The following is a 19,794-nucleotide window of genomic DNA, read 5'->3' on the forward strand; positions in this document are numbered from 1 at the left end:
TGTAGCTAGATGATGGAACTTATGTTTAAGATTGCTGTCTACTCTCCCTTCACCTTCATCTGTAATACTTTTTGGTATTGCCATTGAAGAGATCGTTGTTGATAGTGTGTGTTCAACATATAATACCATGTCCCCTGCTGCCCAGGAACTAAGTAGAGATTTAGCTCCTGAAAATACTTGAGTCATTTCTTCAAGTGTAGCCAACACTGGGGAAAGCAGTATCAAAAAATGGACCTTTTCTCAAAGGCGGTATGAAGCATAGGGGGACTGATGGGCAGTTGGGGTGGAGGCCAGCATCTCTGAATGCTGTCAGCAGTGGAGCGAGGGAGAAGTCCGAGCCAGATACAAGGATGGGACCAGAAAAGCAGGTAAAAGGGGATAGCGCCCCGAGGGTTTCCATTCTAGAGGCTTCCAGGCTACCTAAGCTTGGTAAGAGTGGTTGCTCAAATTTGTTTTCTGTTGACATGTTGTGCTCCTTTGGGGATGTGTTTTTTAATGCTTTTTGTTCTGTAAAATTTCTCTCAATTTTTAAGAAGCATCGCTTTTTTTTTTAAGGCTTAAATCAATGTTTACATAAACCTACAGTGTTTATACACATTTTTCCATGGCTGAAGTTCAATTATATTTAAATGTGGAAGGGGGGGGCGCCTGGGTGGCACAGCGGTTAATCGTCTGCCTTCGGCTCAGGGCGTGATCCCAGCGTTATGGGATCGAGCCCCACATCAGGCTCTTCCGCTATGAGCCTGCTTCTTCCTCTCCCACTCCCCCTGCTTGTGTTCCCTCTCTCGCTGGCTGTCTCTATCTCTGTCGAAAAAATAAAAATAAAATATTTTTTAAAAAATTAAAAAATAAATATATGTGGAAGGGAGTTTCCAATTTTAGTTTTTGACTTGTTCCATGAAGTTGTACGTTTGGTACACAGACGCTTTGGTATTCTGTAGCGGGGATTAGCTAGATTTAGCTGCATTATAAAAAAGAAATTGTTAAGGAACAATAACCAGATAGCGGTTGCTCATCTGGCTCTTGTGTGCACACCAGGCCCTTCCCAGGAAGCCCGCAGTCCTGGGGACCGTGCGTGGCCCAGGGACCCTCCTCACCCTCCCCACGCATTTATCTGTATCTGCCCTCGATGCACGAGGAATTGAGATTGGGGTGACGTGGTCTTTAAAAAATACCCCACAACGTGACCAGCAGAATTCTATCAGCGTTTGCAGCAGTGTGTGCGCAAGCCATCAGCAGTCTCGCTGTCCTGGGTGCTGACCCCAGGAAAACTGTCCCTGTCACGCTCACAGAGTTGTCCGCGCCTGCGGCTTGCTCCCTTCACCCCCTTCCCAGCCCTTCAGGATGGAAGGCCAGGAAGACCAGGAGCTGATGCCGTTCTCTGACTGACAGACTGGGCCGTTTGTTTCTTTCTAGCATTTTCTTATGAAAAAACCTCCAACATGTAGAAAACTCAATCATTTTCCATTGAACTCCGTCAACCTACTATGTAGATTCTGTAAACGACGTTTTGCTCTACCTGCTTTGTTGCATATTCACCCCTCAGTCCATCTTCTTGTTTTTTACGTGTATCAAAATAAATTAGTATTTGGAGGGTTTTTTGTTTTTTTTTTTAAACCTTTTACCAGTAGCTGTGAATCCTTAATCCTTGTTCTGAGGATTTCGGGCATCATTAAGCAAGTGTGGGGAGAGCACACAGGCAAGCAGGAGGGCTAGCGTGGTTCTGACCATATGGTGGGTGTTAGTAAATATTTGTTAAACGAGTGCGGTCCCATTAGTCCTATTTGACTTGCTCTGCGCATATCCTTGAACTTGCCACTTAGGACAGTTACTTATCAAATAAATCGTCGGTTTCCTAGGTACATTGTATCTGCAATGTATAAGATAGACCTTCTCTTATGAGATAGTCTGTGAAAGACAATTATTTAGAATTTGAGATGGATTAAATATGTTAAGTACTATAAATATGTATATAAAAGATCTATTTTTTTACAACAGTATCATCTTAGGATATGCGCATGGTGGTATTCCCAGGAATCCCTGTTTCTAGGTTGACGTACGCTTCAAGGAGCCTCTTGAGGACAAGGCTGAAGGAGCAGCCCCAACTCACATCAACCAGAACAGCTTCCCTTTAGTCTGTTTTCCATGGAATTAAGATTTTATTGTATGGAAAGTTTGAAAGTCACAGCTGTTAGGTTAGCTGACCAGTATACACAAGAGATGGTAGTGTTCTAGTAGAAGAATGTAAGTCCGTCTTGCTACCCGGACCTTAAATTCTGAGTTTAGTTGGCTAGGGGTACTGCATTATTAAAATTCATCCCAGTGGCTCTAGGATAGCATTTTCACTGCCAGGGAATAATCTAAACATGTATATATCTTACACGAGTGTACACGCGTCTATATGTTTCTTAAGGCCCTGAGAGTGAGTGTGCCCAGAATGAACGATCTCTCTGTTTTTGCTTCTTACCTCTTTAAAGGAAGGGTGTTGGGGCGCTTAGGTGGCACAGTTGGTTGGGCGTCTGACTCTTGGTTTGGGCTCAGGTCGTGATCTTAGGGTCTTGAGTTCCGGCCCTGTGTCGGGCTCTGCACTCGATATGGACCTACTTGAGATTCTCTCTCCTTCTGCCCCGCCCCCCCCAAATAAATAAATCTTTTTAAAAAAGAAACAAAGGGCCTGCTTCCCCCCCACCACACCATGAAACGGGTGTGTTTTGAGAATGTTTTGGGAGCTGATGTCTGAATGCGGTTTGGGCAGCTACCAGAAACCTTCCTTGTTTCCAGAACAGAGCAGGGGCCCTCACCATTGGTGTCCTCTTTCCTCACAATAGGGCCGATGAATCACTTTGGTAATATGTCTTCCTTTATTTCAAAACAACCACAGCCATGGTCATGAGTGTTTGTTCGTACCACCATGTTTACAAAGTGTGTGATAAAGATTGTTCGGGGTTTTTTTTTTTGGTAACTTCCTCTGTTTGTCTCTATTCCCAATAGGCTCGGGTTATGTATGATTTTGCTGCCGAACCTGGAAATAATGAACTGACGGTTAATGAAGGAGAGATCATCACAATTACAAACCCGGTAAGAGGTTTTAAAATCTGGTAGTCTCTTAAGGACTTATTTTTAAGATTTTATTTTAATATGTTGATCATTCAAACCCGCACAAATTTTTACCCAGTTGTTTATGAGGTATTGGTGGTGAAGTAAGACTCTATTTTATAAACATTGAATAAAAGTTAAGTCCCCTGAAGGTAGTTGGATGGGGTTCCATCAGACAGAAATGGAGAGATGTCCAGACAGATCCCATCCAGATCACAGGTGTAGAGATTAGAAAGTATTCAGTGTTTCTTGGAAGTCACAGCTAGGGCTGATTGACAGCCTGTGAGCCAGGTGTTTGGCTGAGTACTACACATGTATTCTGGACATGTTTTCTCCATGAACTCTATGAGCTAGGGACTTTTCATCTGTTTTACAAATGAGGATAATGAGACGTAGAGGATAAACAACTTGCCCAAGATCATTCTGTTTGTAAGTGGCAGAGCAAGGATTCAAAACCACATCTGTTCGGCCTCTGAGCCTCTGCTTTTTCTCTCTACTGGGAGTACAGCATGTAAACAAGGTCCCAGGGCACATATATGTCAGTAGCAGACAAAGAAAACTGGCTCTTCGAGCCAAATCAGACAGGACCTGTGGGCCAAGGTGTAGACTTTGGACTTCATTTGTAAGTAGTGGATTCACTGAAGGGTTTTCTTGTTGATGTTTTTGTTGGCAGGTGATGTGATGAGACTTGCATTTCCAGGAAATTAATCTAGCACAGGTGTATCGAATGAACTGGTGTGGCTAGAGCCTGGGGATGCGACTTAGGTCGTAGCAATAGGAATTGAAAAAAGCCGAACACAGGAGGCCTTGCAGAGTCAGACCCAGAGGAGTTGGTGCCAGATTAAATACTGTTGGAGAGAGAAGAGGCAAGGATCCCCGGGATTTTTGGCCTTTGACCTGAGAGAATGGTGGATTTATTAAAGTATGTGAGTCAGGAGGAAAGCTTCTTTGGAAAGATTAAATGAGTTTATTGTTAGATATGTTGAGCTTGAAGAACAGTAAATAATTAACCCTTCCCTGTAGGTAATGCATCAGTTTAAAAATGGAAATGCTGAGCTGGAGGTGGGAGCTGGGGATAGGCCGGCTCTCGGGACACCTCTGAGGATAGCATGTGAAGAAGGTGTCCAGGACAGCCGGAGACATGTTGGGAAGGGAAGGAGGAGATGCCGACATTCCTCCAGGTGGGAGGGACAGGGGGCTGGGGTAGTGCAGAGACTGGGGAAGGAGAACGGGGAATGACCAAGAGAGGATGGTGGCTTCTTAATATTGAAAGTATTTTCAAAACCTGTTTTATATGTTTTAGATCCAAAAAAGAATCACTGGGTAGGAAAAATATATATAGTTTTAGATAATATGCTAGGTGTATATAAGTAAATAGGTTTTATTTTTAATCGTAGGATAGATTAAAGATTCTTTATCCATCTGATTTTTTTAAATGAAATAGTGTTCATATTTGGTAAAATAGTACTATCTTTTAAGTTGCTGTCATGTTCAAAAATGGACAAAGTTATGGCTTCAAGTGATTTTTATTTTTATTATTTATTTAAAAATATATTTTATTTATTCATTTGAGAGAGAGAGAGAACATGGGCAAGGGAAGGGGCAGTGGGAGAAGGAGCAGCACACTCCTCACTGAGCTGGGAGCCCAACACAGGGCTCGATCCCAGGACCCTGAGATCATGACCTGAGCCGAAGGCAGACACCCAACCGTCTGAGCCACCCAGGCACCCCTTAAAGTGATTTTTAAAAAAGAATGTGTTATCAGGGCACCTGGGTGGCTCAGTCAGTTTAGCATCCCACCCTTAGTTTAGGCTCAGGTCATGATCTCAGGGTCATGGGATCAAGCCCCGAGTTGGGCTCTGAGCTGAGTTTGCTTAAGATTCTCTCTTCCTCTCCCTGTGCATGCTTCTCTCTTCCTCCTGCATACATGCTCACGCTCTCCCTAAATAAATAAATAATAAATAAAGTCTTCCAAAAAAAAAAAAAAAGAATGTGTTATCTGGATTCAGATAGGTATTAACTAATTGAGACATGATTTATGAACTTAAGACAACTCTTATTTTTAAGGTGAAAAAGTAGGACTTTGTTGAGATAATCGATTGAAGAGTGGGAATTCTAGTATAGAGTATTTTATAATTTAGTTTAACATTGTTTATCTGGAAGAATGAAGGAACCATGGATCAGTTAGCTTTTCCTAGATAACAGGCAATCCCAAAGTTTAGTGGCTTAAACAAACCACCATTTGTTGTCTTGCTCAGGAACCGCCAGGTTGGCTGGATGGTTCTACTGACCTGGGCTCCCTCACGCGTCTGCAGTCACCTGGTGGGCAGCTGGGGGCCGAGTGCTTTAACACATGTTCACTCAGGTGTCTGGCGATTCCCCTGCTGAGGGTTGGCTGGCTTGGGGTGGAGCGTCCAGGAGATTGGGCCTTTTCTCTGTCATCTAGCAACCCAAGTTATTCACACAGCTCTTTTGGAAAAAGTGTGCAAAGCCTCTTGCGGTCAGACTCTGAGCTCACTGCATATTATTTTCACCTCACTTCATTGTGTTGGCTACAGAGGTCACAAAGGACAGCATAGATTCCAGAAGTGGGGGTGTCATTCTACTTCTTGACAGGGCTGCAAACCATTTTTGTCATCTGCCCCCAACCAGTGAATAGAAAAGAATTATACATAGATGGCACTCTGGTCTATAGAATGGGCAACTTTTCAGTCTTGTGATCACGTTTGATTTTTCTTGTTTTTAGGTTATGTCATTTTCTGGAGTAAAGAGAAGTGTTAAGAATTTATAACTTTGAGGACACCTGCATGGTTTAGTAGTGGGTTAAGCATCCAACTCTTGGTTTTGGCTCAGGTCATGATCTCAGTGTTGTGAGATCAGGCCCTGTGTCAGGCTCCGTGCTCAGCGGGGAGTGTGCTTGGGACTCTCTCTCTCTCTCTCTCTGCCCCTCCCCCCACTCACACTCGCTCGCACTCTCTCCCTCCCTCTCTCAAATGAATCTTTTAAGAAAAGAATTTATAACTTTGAACAGTGGTAGCTCTGTGTGAATAAAGAGCTTAACATCAATTATTTTTTCATGTATAACAAAGCAAAATCCCTGCAGGAAATTCCAATTATAATGTCTTTTTTTCTTTTCTCTTTTTGTTATAAACTATTAGGATGTTGGTGGAGGATGGCTGGAAGGAAGAAACAGCAAAGGAGAACGCGGGCTTGTTCCCACAGACTATGTTGAAGTAAGAACTTATTGTCCTATAGTAATTAAACTCGGTCTTTGTCAAACATCTTTTTATGAATTATGGAAAGTAGGAACTTTATTTTTAATAAAAGTTTCCATTGTAAAAGTAATACCTGCTGATTAGATAGAATGTAAAAAATATATTGAAGTAGAACTAAGAAAAAATGTTACGGATAGACCCAAGCTCGGAAGAGTGACTCTAGATATTTGGGTTAAGTTCCTTCTAGGGAGAGCAACTTTTAATTATTCTGAATAAATGTCCCTATTTTTTCTTTGTTTATATTGTGTAATCGCTGCTGCCTGTCATGCTGTTTATATTACAGAGTTCATTCACAAAGTTTAAAAAGATTTCTTTTTAAGTAGCTCTCTTTGCTCTCTGCTGGTTTGGGACCTATCTCTCAGCTTCTTCTCCCATTCCCATAGAACATAGACAGAGAGGGTCTTGGGTGAGCTCCTGGGAGCTATTGCCTGGTTTAAGCTCTGTTCCCATAGATGCCAAGAATAGTGTTCCAGCGCCTGGAAAGAGCACCCCCCTCCCAGGGACACGCCCGCTCAGCTGACAACCCCCCCCCAGCCAACTTCCTGGTGCCCCCTGCTGGTTTTCTGCAGGTCACTCAAACTTGAGTCCTGGGTACTTGGTCAGCTTGCCTCTCCCCCCTCAGGTGACCAGCTGAAACCAAGGTTGCCTGGTGCCTATGAGTAAAACGAGAGTGAGGTCACGAACAAAGAGCCTCTGGTCCCCCTCATGCAGAGAGGAATGATGCCCAGGGACCCGGGGGGTGGGGGTGGGGTGGGGAGGGTGTTGTTTACCTGGGTGCTGTCTACCTGTTGTTCCTGATGGAAAGTTGGGGTGGGGAGTTTTGAACCCTCTGGAGAATCTGTTGGATCTGTGGCCCTTCTTCACAGAAATCTGTGCATGTGCATGCACCCCAAGCTCACCCGTGCAGCTGCAGTGGGCTCACAGGCCCCTGGATTCAGCCCACTTGTCCTATGTTTGTGTCATGTTTTACCTCTGTGCACTGTGCAGACAGGATCCTAAACATGGACAAGAAGGAGAAAAATCTGAAGATTTAAGTTGGTGCTGGCATGAATTGCATTTTCTAGAACTCTGCATAGTTAATCTAGATGTTCAAGGGCTTACTTGCCTTTTAGGAATATAAACCCCTTTTCCACAAAAGATGACAGTTTTTGCTTGTGTTTAGAGACTCTAACTCTGAAATACCCCTAATCTGTGAAAATAACTGGTTTTTTCTAATATTCAGATTTTGCCCAACGACGGAAAAGACCCATTTTCTTGTGGAAATTCAGTGGCTGACCAAGCCTTCCTCGATTCTCTCTCAGCAAGTACAGCTCAAGCCAATTCGTCAGCTGCCAACAGTAACAACCAGGTGAGTCTTCCATCATCTGGCTGGACTGAGAGAGCAGCGCATCTGTGACAGCTGGTGATGTGTACTAGCGGTTGCTGTTCCCTGAAAGCATAAACAAAGTAGCTGTTAGATGTCTGTGTGGCGTTTCTGTTGGGCATTAACAAAGAACTTGCCTGTCAGACTGGCTAAAGACTGTTTTTAAAGTTGGTTATGAGAGAGAATGCAGGGGCACCTGAGTAGCTCAGTCGTTAAGTGTCTGCCTTCGGCTCAGGGCATGACCCCAGGGTCCTGGAATCAAGCCTTGCATCGGACTCCCTGCTCTGCTGGGAGCCTGCTTCTCCTTCTCCCACTCCCCCTGCTTGTGTTCCCTCTCTCGCTGGCTGTCTCTCTTTCTGTCAAATAAATAAATAAAATCTTAAAAAAAAAAAAAGAGAGAATGCAGGGTGTTCATTGAGAGTTGCTTCTAGAAGTTCGGCATGATACAAACACAGACCCTAAAAGGTGCTGATATTCTCCCAAGCAGGGAAGGAAAGGCAGGGTCCCACGCAGAGGGGATGAGTGTCAGAGCTCCGGCTGAAACAGGAGACAGTTTCTCTGACCTTGGCACGTTTCTTACGCTCTCACCTTGCAGATGCAGCGCGGGTGAAAGTGGCCGCAAATCCAGTGCTCAGCACTTGGCACTGCTGTCGTATTGCCTCTAGGAAGCTTACAGCTGTAGGATGATTTCAGAAACATACACTGAAATTCGACATTAATTTTAATGAACGCTTACCAGTTTAGGTGACTCTGCCTAGTTCAGTGATGTTAAGTGATTACCTTGGGTGAGCGGCAACAAGAAAAGTCAGAGGATGGAGATCAAAATGTTACCGCTTCCTACATCTTTAGAAACAAATGGCTTTAGGGGTTGTTATTTCTTGATATTCTTTAAGTACATAGAAGGTTTTAAATTATGTGAAGCCTCATAGTCCCGTCACTTAGTAATTATTTACTCACAGAATGTTTATATCGTAACCTTCCAGGAGAATTTATCCAAGTGCTTTTACCATATGTTCACTGCAGATTTTATACATTTTTACGTATTTATTAAAGATTTTATTTATTTGAGAGAGCGAGCACAGCAGGGGGAGGGGCAGAGGAGAGGGACAAGCAGACTCCCCACTGAGCAGGGAGCCTGATGTGGGACTCGATCCCAGGATCCCGAGGTCATGATGAACTGACCGAGCCACCCGAGCGCCCTGATTTTATACGTTTTTAAATAGCTTTTTGTGGACATCCGGAATTACATATTAGTCCAGCCCAAATATTTAAAATTCAGAGGCAAGGTGGTTACCATAGTTGAGCATTTTCCTGTTTTGTTATTCTGGAATACCTGAGAGCATCGGTCAGTTAAAGATTACTCAGGATAAAGCAGGAAGAAGCAGTAGTCAGGCCTCACTTAACTTTCACCAGGGATTCTCCGCACGAGCGCTGCTGACGTTGGGGCCTGAGCTTTGTGCGGTTTAGCAGCACCCCTGGCCTCTGCTCCCTGCGAGCCACTAACATCTAGTTGCCCTCAGGTGTAACCACCAAAATTATCTGCCACCGGTGCCAGATGTCCCCTGGGGGCAAAGCCAACCTAGCTGCGTCCACCGAGTTAAACAAAAACATCCATGAAATGGGTTTACGCCAAGCAAGAGACATTTTCATAAAAGGGAACGATGCTGAGATGATTTAGAATAAGGAAAGGAAACAAAAAATGGAAAAATATTCATCCCATTTTAATTCAGGGACCTACTCCAGCCACTGTCTCAGGACGGACTGAAGCATTCTGACCATAGATTCACCATCAGGCTCAAGTCTTGTTCTGTTACGAAGTAGCTTCCTCGGTATTTAAATGGAGCAACAGGAATGAGTACCATAAGTCAAAGTGTTTTTTCTTCCAGGTTATTTAGAAGAAAATAAAACCAATTTTTTGAAGGTGGAGTTTACTAATCCATTCTAACATTAAATCTAACCAGATCCTTTGAAAGCAAAGAAAAAGTGAAATGAAACTAGAAGTAACAAAATATAGAAAGCATGACCATAATTAATCAACTGAGCATTTGGATTTAATTTAAATCAAGTAAAATAATTTTTTTTTTTTTTTGAGAGAGAGAGAGAGTAGGTGGGGAAGGGCAGAGGGGGAGGGAGAGAGAATCCTGAGCGGGCTCCACACCCATCGTGGAGCCCAGTGCAAGACTCTGTCCCACAGCCCTGAGATCATGACCTGAGCCAAAATCAAGAGTTGGATGCTTGACTGACTGAGCCACCCAGGCGCCCCCTTCTCAAAAGTAAAAACAGTTTTAATAGCCATCTATGCTTTCAGTTACCTGGGATAGGAGAATAATTTAAATAGGCAAAATGTTGATAGGTTTATAAATACCATGAAAAATGTCATGAGTAAGAAACCAGGCAGCCATCATTAATTGGTAGCTCTTAAAAATTTTGCTGTCAGGTTTACTCATTCTTTCATTCACTGAGTGTCAATAAGAAATACTGTTTTTGTTCCGGGGATATGCCTCCTGGGATTTTCTCATTACTCTGGCAGTGTGTTCTCTCCCAGAGGTCAGTTTTATTTGGAAGGCAAGAATGTCAGAGGAGCCAGCTCTGCCCTCTCCCCGGTCAGGCTACACAGGGCGCACCCCCCTTTCCACTCTGCACACTGCTCACTTCAAATCAGTATGTGTTTGCTCCCCTCAGCGCCAATTATTTTAAATCTGGTTTTCTTCCCATGCAGGCAAGGTGCAAATAGCCAATAAACATAGGAAAATACTCATTTTTAGGCTCTGCTATTAAATGGTCAGAGAATTAAAATGTTTTAATGCCGAAAGTGAGGAAAGACATGTTCAGGTAGGCATTCTGATGCAAAGCTGGGGAAGGGTAAATTGATGAAGCATCTGGAAGGCAGTTCGATAACATGCGTTAATATTTAAAATGCACGCACTCTCTGATCTAGCAGTTTACTTGCAGAGTTCCTCTTGGAACACAGCCACGTGGGCAGGAGCTTTGCCGAGCATGGTGCCAGCACAGGAGGCTGGGACACACGCGTCGGGCAGGAGGGGCCTGGCCAGGCAGACCCCAGGGCAGCCACGCAGGGGGCAGCATGCTTCCTATGGGAACAGAGTCTACATTTAGATGCACAGATGTGGACGTGTGGTTGTTTTCAGAGGCACGTCAGTACAGGTGATGTTCCCTTTCCCGTGCTCACATACACACCGCAGATGCAAATTGTGTGGAATATTTATCGAGGGATCACCCAGAAATGAACTCTCAATGTTTTCTTACTCAAACACAGATTTTAAGTTGCATGAGGACCGCTATTGGCAGTACCTTTAGAAAAGAAGAGTCGTTTTTGGTGGTTTGCATTAGTTTCACTATTAGTTATCTCTGTGGGATTTTACAGCCTCAACAGCGATTCTCATGGGCGGCAGTGCCACCAGCCTCCTTCAAAGACGTGTGGACAGTTGCCTTCATCCTGATTTGCACCCAGTTATCGGTGTTTAAATTACACCACTGCCCTGATTGTGAAAAGCTTCTCACTGTAGACCTTTCTGAACCCCTTCCATGGCTGCCTCTGTGGATTGCACGTTCATTAAAGGTTCTGTGAACCCAGATGCTTCATCCGAAGGTTTCTGAGAACTTTCTTTTTCTGTGTTCGTTAAGTACTGGCAAGATCTACCAGCCTGGGACAAACTGCCTCTCTGTTTTTTGCGCCACATCCCAGTTCCCTGGGAGTCTCTGGTTTCCTGCTTCCCGCTTCCTCATCCCCTGCCGCCCGCTCTGCCCCCTGGGGTGGGACGGGATCGCAGGTGCACCTGATCCTGGCGGTCAGACCCGGTGTGACAGACAGGCTCCACTGTATGAGCTTCTGGAACTGGAGGATTAGACCCCTTGCGGGAAGTGCTGTCAACACATGGAGACATTTCATAAATACTTTTCCTTCTTGTCTCACCTCTCCTCTTCTCCGAAGGATGTTTTCGATGCCTTACCCTGGTTCGTTCCAGCCTCTCTCCCTCTCCTCCAACCACGGAGATGTCTCTCCAATCTTGAATTTTCTCTCCAGTTTGCCCCATTTCTGGCTTCTTGTTGACTGTCTCTATCTGCCTCTCCCTTCTGTCCCTCAGACGCAGCATGAGCAGATCACTCATTTCCCCCCAAAACTGGTTTCTCTTTCTCACTTTCCCGTATCTTTTCTCGGGAATGTTCTTACTGCCCTCCTTTCATTCCTCTGTGAGACCCTCACTGAGACAGTTATCAACGGGCATGGACTGGGAAAGGGCCAGAAAACCCTGGCTTCTCATCACAGGACTCACACTTCTATGTGACTCAGGGTCAGCGCCCTTGCTTCTGTGCCTGTGGTTCCTCATATGGAAACTCCCATAGGATACGGTAGGAACGCGTGAACAGAGAGATGGTTCCAAAGTGGATAGAGCAGTACTTGGTACTCAGCAGGGACTTCTTAATTGTTCATTTTAGTATCCTGGATACCACTGCCTCTAAAATAAGACAATAAGTATGCCAGTATTCTTGAGAAACTCTCGGGGCTCCCCCATTGCCTCCTGAACCAAGAGACCAATTCTATATGTCAAGAGAGCGGTCTGTGGAGCAGGTGGTCACTGTCCTGTCGGTAATCAGGCAGACCTGGGACAACGCACAGTAGGGAAATTGTGTAAGAAAGTCATCTGCACTTGAGGTGTGACTAGATACTTTTCCAACCTCAGTTGTATTTCTCTGATTCCCCAACATGGCCCCATCCTTACTTTATCCTTCCTTGTGTAGTGGGCTCCAGCCAAACTGGCTCTTCTCCAGATATGCCCTGTGCTAGCCCCCTTTCTTTTTGTATCTTTTGCTCTTTCCTCTAAGAATGATAGAATGACTCTTTCTGTCTTTCAAGTCTGCCCAGCCCCCAAGGTTCAGCTGAAATACTGCACCCCTTATGAAGCGTTGTTTGGTCTTTCCTTCTCTCGATTCCCTTAGCGCTATGTGTGACTCTTATCACAAATTATTTGTAAACTTGCAAGCTTGGTGAGAAGCAGAGATTTTGTCATATTTTTTTCTATTCCCATAACCTATAAGAGGCCTTGCCCCATAATAGAGTGTTCTGCACATGTTGGAATGATTTTTTATTGTTCTTCCGTAAATACAAAAGAAGGTATTTTACGGCAGAAAGTGTTATGAGATTTACTGATTTCAACCTGAATTCTGTCAAGGGAGGTTGTACTATTCTCAACATTGACTGTCGGACTAGGAGCCATCATAATGCCTCATTCTACCATCTGCTGGTTTACCCAATCAGAAATAGTTCATTCAAAAAAAGAAAGAAATAGTTCATTCACTTACAGGAATCCACTGGGATTGTTAATTATTTTTTAACCATTTAGATATTAAATGCTCAAAGTTAAGTGGGTATTTAGGGAAATGACATCTTTTTATTCAGAGATTTTCAGTGTAATGATATTTGTTACGAAGGATTTTTAATTGGTTAAGGGATAAAGAAGGCAATAGTAATTTTATGTTGAAACTACATTTTGCTTTCTCATTTCTCAAAAAAAATCCATTTTTAGGCCATTTAAGGCCATTTTGTAATTCATTTAAAACTAAATCAGTAAAAGAATGTCTCACATGGGTATTAAGTTTGCTTATTATTTCATCATCTCAAATAAGATCTGTAATGCCATAGACATCTCACAATTGCTTATTGAGATTTCCTCTTTACAAAACCCTATTGGAAATGTTCTCTCTGTCTCCCCACCCCCATATGAGTCTGTTTTAATGGGTTACAGGCTTTGTAAGGAAGGCTATAGGCATCTGTTTAAAGGATTTGCTGACATTTTTCTCCAGAACTGCATCAGGCTAGCGATACTCACTTTCTGTGCTATTTTGATCACAGATCCTTGCTTTGTATAAGACCACTTTATGCATCTAGGGAACCTTTCCAAAAGTACATGCCGTGACGTTCGTTGTTGAGGGTGGTTTGTCGTTGTTTGTTTTTGTCTAACGGGAAACAAGTGACAAAAGGGAAGGGTTTGTTTTGTTTTTTACCTGAACATTGCTTTGATGAAGGGCCAGCCAGCATTGTTATAACATAGCCTATCATGAGAAGTGTCCGTAAACCCATCTCTCATAGACTTTTATTAGATCCTTCTGGAAGCTACTTGTAGCATCATCCTGTTTGGGACATAAAGCTACCTATTTTAAGACTTTGTGCTAACAAAATAAGTCAACTCTCTGAACTAATACAAATATTTCCCACTTCTTAAGACAAATTAATAAAATAAGATTTCATTTTCTGTATTTAAAAAATAAATACCTGGAGTTGACATCTGTGGGTTCAGAAGGTGAATTAACAAAGGGTTTGTTAAACCAGTTAAACTTTTTAGGTCATTTCACATCAGTACAAACAGCTTTAATTGGTTCTTGTGATCTAGCCTCCTTTTTTTAAAAGAATGTACAAGTTTTATATTCTGAACAGTGCTTTTGTGGTTAGTAGAGGTTCATCTAAATTAAATGAATTATAATTAGATAATGTCCTTTGAGCAAAAGATCTATAAGGAACAAAACAGGCACTTTTACAAATTCTTCTGCATTCTGAGTAGAAATGGCTGGGCTCTCTCCATGAGAGAATTCTCTACCCTCTGTAGGCCCTTTTGAAAAAGAGTTAAATCTTCATCAGAAACTGTTGAAATATTCTTTGGCATCACAGTGTTTGCCTTCTGTCCTTACTTCCTAACGCAGTTGGCACATGGTCATTACATGTCTGATAAAGGAGAAACGTCAGAGAAAGACTTCGGTGCCGCAGTCGTGCAGATGAGTTGTCAAAATAAAAGAAGAAAAAAGACATAAACAGCCTCAGCCTTCACGGAGCAAGCAACTTTCTTCTCATTCCTGTTGCATATCCCTGGACAGAGTCTTGGCCTAGAAGTTTCTAGTTGCAAAATTCCTTCCTTCCATCTTTGCTTCCAAGCAGGAGATCGTTCATGAGGGTGTAGTGGAATGAGAGGCCTTGACAGGAACGCCAACTAACAAACAGAACGTATAGGGCGGGACGAGGCACAGCAAGAACTCCCCTGTGTGGTGACAAGGGGAACCTTCGAATGCTTCCACAGCCTCTCCCCCAAGGTAACCGTGTAAAAGGCAGAGAGCCCGTGATTCAGGACTCCTCTTACCTGGCAGACTGATCAGACCAAGTGGTCTTCATTGACCTGTATTGATTGGAGTGTCTCCTCTAAGGAACCAGGTGGGCAGCTGGAGCCATGACCACTCATCAGTTTCTTTTGAGCCGTTGTATGTCCTTTGTACTCGTGTTTGCTGGTTTGGTAGAAAGCCAGACAGAAAGCAGCCTTAATGAAATACATGTTATCTTTTCCATTAGTTCTCAGACCTCAGTTACCCTCAGCGTCCATCCAGCCTAGTGTAGGAAACAGCGGCACATTAGAGAAACAATGACATTGTTACCCTTCTCTGCATCTTGTCCCAGTAGCTCCCGTGTGGCTACTCTTGTGATGTGTGCGTTGAAAGTTGTCCTTCTCAGACTGCATCTTGGCTGCTTACTAGGAGACCAGTGGATGAGTCAGATCTTACCACTATTACCCAAAGTAGGAGTTGGCTTCTTACCGGTCCAGGTCCTCCGAAGATGTCCTGTAAGAAGCAAAATACAGCAAAATATAACAAAACCAGAACCTATCATTTTTGTGAACTAGTGTTTTTATTTTCTTTAAAAATAATTTTTAGTAAGAACTCTTTATTATTATAGAAGCAGTACGTATACACTGTAGAATATGAGAAAATTCAGGCTAGCCAAAAGAAAAACATCACATCATGCACTACTGTGTACACCTTGACACGTACCTTATTTTCCCTGATGAACATGGTTATCCACATGTATACCCATACGATGAGACACATACAGTATATACTGTTTTAACCTTTTAAAAGTTTATCCTTTTCAGTAAATTTTCATCTTATATAATATCCGACTTGACTTTTCCCAGCGGACCCCAGAATGTCCTTTACAGCTTGTTTAGGAACTAGCGTTCAGTGTAGGGCCGAACGTTATGTCTGGTTATGTCCACTATGTCCCTCACACGTCTCCTTTTTTTCCAGGACAGCCCCTACTGTTTTATTCTTGGCCGGTTTTCCTGTAGAATTCCTGTCTCTTGTATTTGTCAGATGGTTCCTTTGGTATTGTCCAAGTTGTTCCTCTATCCTCTGTACTACTTATAAATTGGAAGTTGTACCTAAAGGCTCGAAGGATTCAAAGTGAACATTCTGGGCCAGAATATACCATAGGGATCTCGTATATTCTTGCTACATCACATCAGAAGACGCAGCTGATCGGCCCACTGTAACTGATCAGAATGATGTCGGGCCAGGTTGATGGCAGTCTTCTGCTTTCACTGTCTAGTTACATTTTCTTCTTGTGACCAGAGGGTAATCTGTCTGGTGTTAATTCAGTGCTATTAACCATTCACCTAATGGTTTACCACCAGTTGATAATCCTTGCTTGAATCAATAAAGCGATTTCTTCCATGGTTACTGAGGTGACTTTCTTCTGTAAAATAGCCCTTTTCCTTTATCGTTGAGCTAATTAGCTCCCTTGGAAAACAGTTTCTACTGGAATTCGGTAGATGTCCAGTTCTTTCCCCTCAACTGCCAGTTTTCCAGGTAAGAAGTTGCTTTAATAGTTAGTTGCCTCAAGGTGTGACAGATGAGTTTCCCTGTCCGTTTTTTTGGTATTGCTGTGGACCCATGGGTTTGCACTGATCCAGTGTGTTCCCATTGGCGTGGGTTTTTCATTTTTATGCTTTAAATTATCACCCCCTGGAAGCCAATTCAAAGTGTTTTCTCTGTCTCATCAATATCTGGGAGCTTTCTTGCTCTTAAATATTACTGCTCATTCTGTTACCTGTGTCATTACTGGGTCAGCTTTGATTGATTGGTTTTTCTCTTGTTATGGCTCATATTTTTCTGCTGCTTTTCATGCCTGGTGATTTTTTTTTAATCAGAAGCCAGACTTGGTGATTTTTACCTTGTTACGTGCTGGGTACTTTCGTATTCCTCTAAATATTTTGGGGTCTTGTTCTGGCATGGGGTAGGTTACTTAGAAACAGTGTAATCCTTTCACATTATTTTTAAGCTTTTTCAAATGGGACCAAAGCAACATTTAGTCTAGGGGTATTTTTGCTTCTCTGCTGAGGCAAAACCCTTTTTTAATAGTGTACCTGATGCCCTGTGACTCAGGAGGTTTTCTATTCTGGCTGGTGATAACCATGCAGTGTGAGAGATGGATACTTAATTCTTTCATGTGGTTCAGTCACTAGTACAAGCCCAAGACCTGGGGTCCCACTCTGCAGGTCTGCAGAGGGCCCTCTCCTCTTTGGCACTCTGCCCTGGGCTCCCGCTTCTGTCTCTGCAGTTCACAGGGACCACTGGTCTTTGTGTGGTTTCCTTATCCCTGATCCGTGGCCTGAAAAGTCTCTCTAGTTGGGATCAGGTCCTTTATTGCCTGGGGTCCAAATTGGGAAATGGTTTTGTGTATTTTGTCTGTTCTTTTTTTAATAGTTTTAAGTGGAAAACTGGATCATCTTGATACCCTACTTTGTGTATTAAGTGATTTCTAGAGTCAAGTTTCTCACATCTAGAAAATGGAAATAATACCACCAGCTTACTTAACAAGAGAGTTGTACCTGAAAAGTGCATCCTCATGACACCATGTGAATATTCTAGTAATGATTTCTCTACTGGAGAGTTGCGGAGCTGGGACTCAAAGCCTGGGAACGGGCTCCACAGCTGTCCTCCTGACAACAGTGCCGGTTTGGCCATTGATTAGCTTCATGGGAGTGTATCCGTTACCTGTTGTCACAGGGACGCTGCATACCGAGCCAGTGAGAGCCTCGGAGCACACACCAGAGACCTTTGCTCCTACGTGCATGGCCTGGCTGCTCCTGCCCTCACCTGGGCTTGCTGGCTTTCACTGTGACCCCGTGCCTCGTCGTGTCAGCCAGGTGGCTTTGCTCATCTCATGTGCCTGGTGGCTTTGAGAACACGGGTTCAACATCTTAACAATTTGAAAAGCTTGGCTTTGTGTTTCCTGTGGAGTTTCTTTCATTGGCTGTGTGACTTGCATGATGTTTGTTCCATTCCTTCCGTGCTGCTTATGATTATTTTTGGCACTTCAGTAACACCGCCATGTGCCCCCAGCAGTCTCCAGAATACGCATTGACAGTAGCCCACTCCTACACAGCCGGGGCTCTGCTTTTGCACATAATGTTTGTGAATGAGGAGCATGCTAGAATTTTCTGGTGAGCTTATTAGCCCTGCACGAAATTGCTGTTTCTGGTTAAAAGCTTTGGTACGCTCTCTCTTCCTCCACTTACTGAGCACCCTTTTTGTTTGAAGGTGGATGTTTTGGCTCAGATTGGCTGTATTGAAAGTCTCAGCCAGTCACCACCTTCTTCATCTTCTCCTTCTCCTTCTCCTACCATAAATAAGGTAAAATTCAAACTTGAATGCAAGAGGAACTAAACATTTAAAACCCCTTGAAGTAGCCCTTTTCCCCAAGGAGTTGATTGTTTCAGGTGAAGGATCTTACCAAGGCCTTCTTGGGGCGTGGAGACCTAGGGGTGGAGTAAGTAGTAATTGGAAGGGCAGCTGGGATTTGCACCTCCGGGAGCTTGTCACCGAGACTTAATTGATGATCTGTTCCATGGGCAGCCAGAGCTAATGAGGGGTTCTTAATCACGTGGTTGCCAGAGTCAAGAGCTGTTTGGTACCATAAAGGGAAGGCAAGGAAGAGGATGAAGACCTTCAGAAGGAGAGAGGAAGGAAAGCCAGAAAAAAGGAGAAAAGAGGCCACTCTGGGTTTGAAGCCTTGGCTCAGGAGCAGAATGGGTTGTTTGGCCAAATGCCTGCGGTTGGGGTGGGGGAGCACAAGGGTTACTGGGATTGAGGGCAAAGGAGTCAGAGGCCACAGGGTCATTAAACCAGGTCATCGTAGCAGGTTGTTACAGGAGTGGTTGGGCTGGCATCTAGCACCCAGAAAATGTTTGTGCCAAATGCCCCAAGAAGGGATATTGGGGGTTGAAAACAGAGAAGTCAGAGGCCAATGCATGGCAAGGTGGGTTCAGAGAGAGAACGAGACAGATTGTGTAAGCTGGCTACTAGTTGTTGGTAGTAGAAGAGAGGCCCTGGAAGTCAGTAAAGGCCATCTGAGAGTGTGAGAGAGAGGTCAGTGATCAAAGCTGGAGAGATGTCCAGTGGGCCAGACTTTGAAAGATTTATTAAGAAGTCACCTTGAAACAAGATAGCATGTCCCAGGAAAAACAACAAAGAAGCAGATAATTACTAGATGTGCCTACAAGGATTTCATACCCTAGATAGGAGCTGAGATCGTATAGGTGATGAAATAATGTAGGAATTACTACAAGCAATGTATGAACAAAGTAGTTTTATTTCTTTTTACCCAAATTAAATTTTTAATAAATTTCTTATAAATTTCATTGATTTATTTTTAAATTTAAGTATAATTTGCATGAAGTGTTATTTTAGTTTCAGATACAATGATTCAGCAATTCTGTGCATTTCTTAGTGTTCATCTTGATAAGTATACTCTTAATCCCCTTCACATAGCTCACCCACCTCCCCTCTGGTAACCACCAGTTTGTTCTTTGTATTTAAGAGTCTTTTTCTCTGTCTCTTTTTCCCTTTGTTAATTTTCTTTTCCCTTAAATTCTGTATATGCGTGAAATCGTATGGTATTTGTCTTTCTCTGACTTAATTCACTTAGTATTATGCTAAGGTCCATCCATGTTGTTCAGATGGCAAAAACATTCATTTTTATGGCTGAGTAATATTCGCGCGTGTGTGTGTGTGTGTGTGTGTGTGTGTGTGTGTGTGTGGTCTTTATCCATTCATCTGTGGGGAACACGTGAGCTCTTGTAAATAATGCCGCAGTAAACATAGGGGTGCATGTATCTTTTCAAATTAGTGTTTTCGTTTAAACACAGTAGTTTTCAAAGGAACTGTCTTTTTTTTTTGTTTTTTAAAGGATACTTGCTCTGAATAGTTCACATGATTATC

At 43.3% G+C, this 19,794-nt stretch overlaps 1 protein-coding gene across 1 annotated transcript in view; it reads left to right on the forward strand.

The window, feature by feature from the left end:
* The first annotated feature begins 2,969 nt into the window (after positions 1-2,969).
* The window catches only part of SNX9 (sorting nexin 9), a 58,363-nt gene continuing 41,538 nt past the window's right edge, over positions 2,970-19,794 (forward strand). The window contains exons 1-3 of the mRNA XM_011219568.3: positions 2,970-3,078; positions 6,255-6,329; positions 7,594-7,719. Of these exons, the coding sequence (XP_011217870.1) occupies positions 3,001-3,078; positions 6,255-6,329; positions 7,594-7,719 (279 nt within the window). The 5' untranslated portion in view covers positions 2,970-3,000. The remainder of the gene's footprint in view (positions 3,079-6,254; positions 6,330-7,593; positions 7,720-19,794) is intronic.

Source organism: Ailuropoda melanoleuca, chromosome 10, assembly GCF_002007445.2.
Source record: "Ailuropoda melanoleuca isolate Jingjing chromosome 10, ASM200744v2, whole genome shotgun sequence".
Lineage (NCBI taxonomy): Eukaryota > Metazoa > Chordata > Mammalia > Carnivora > Ursidae > Ailuropoda > Ailuropoda melanoleuca.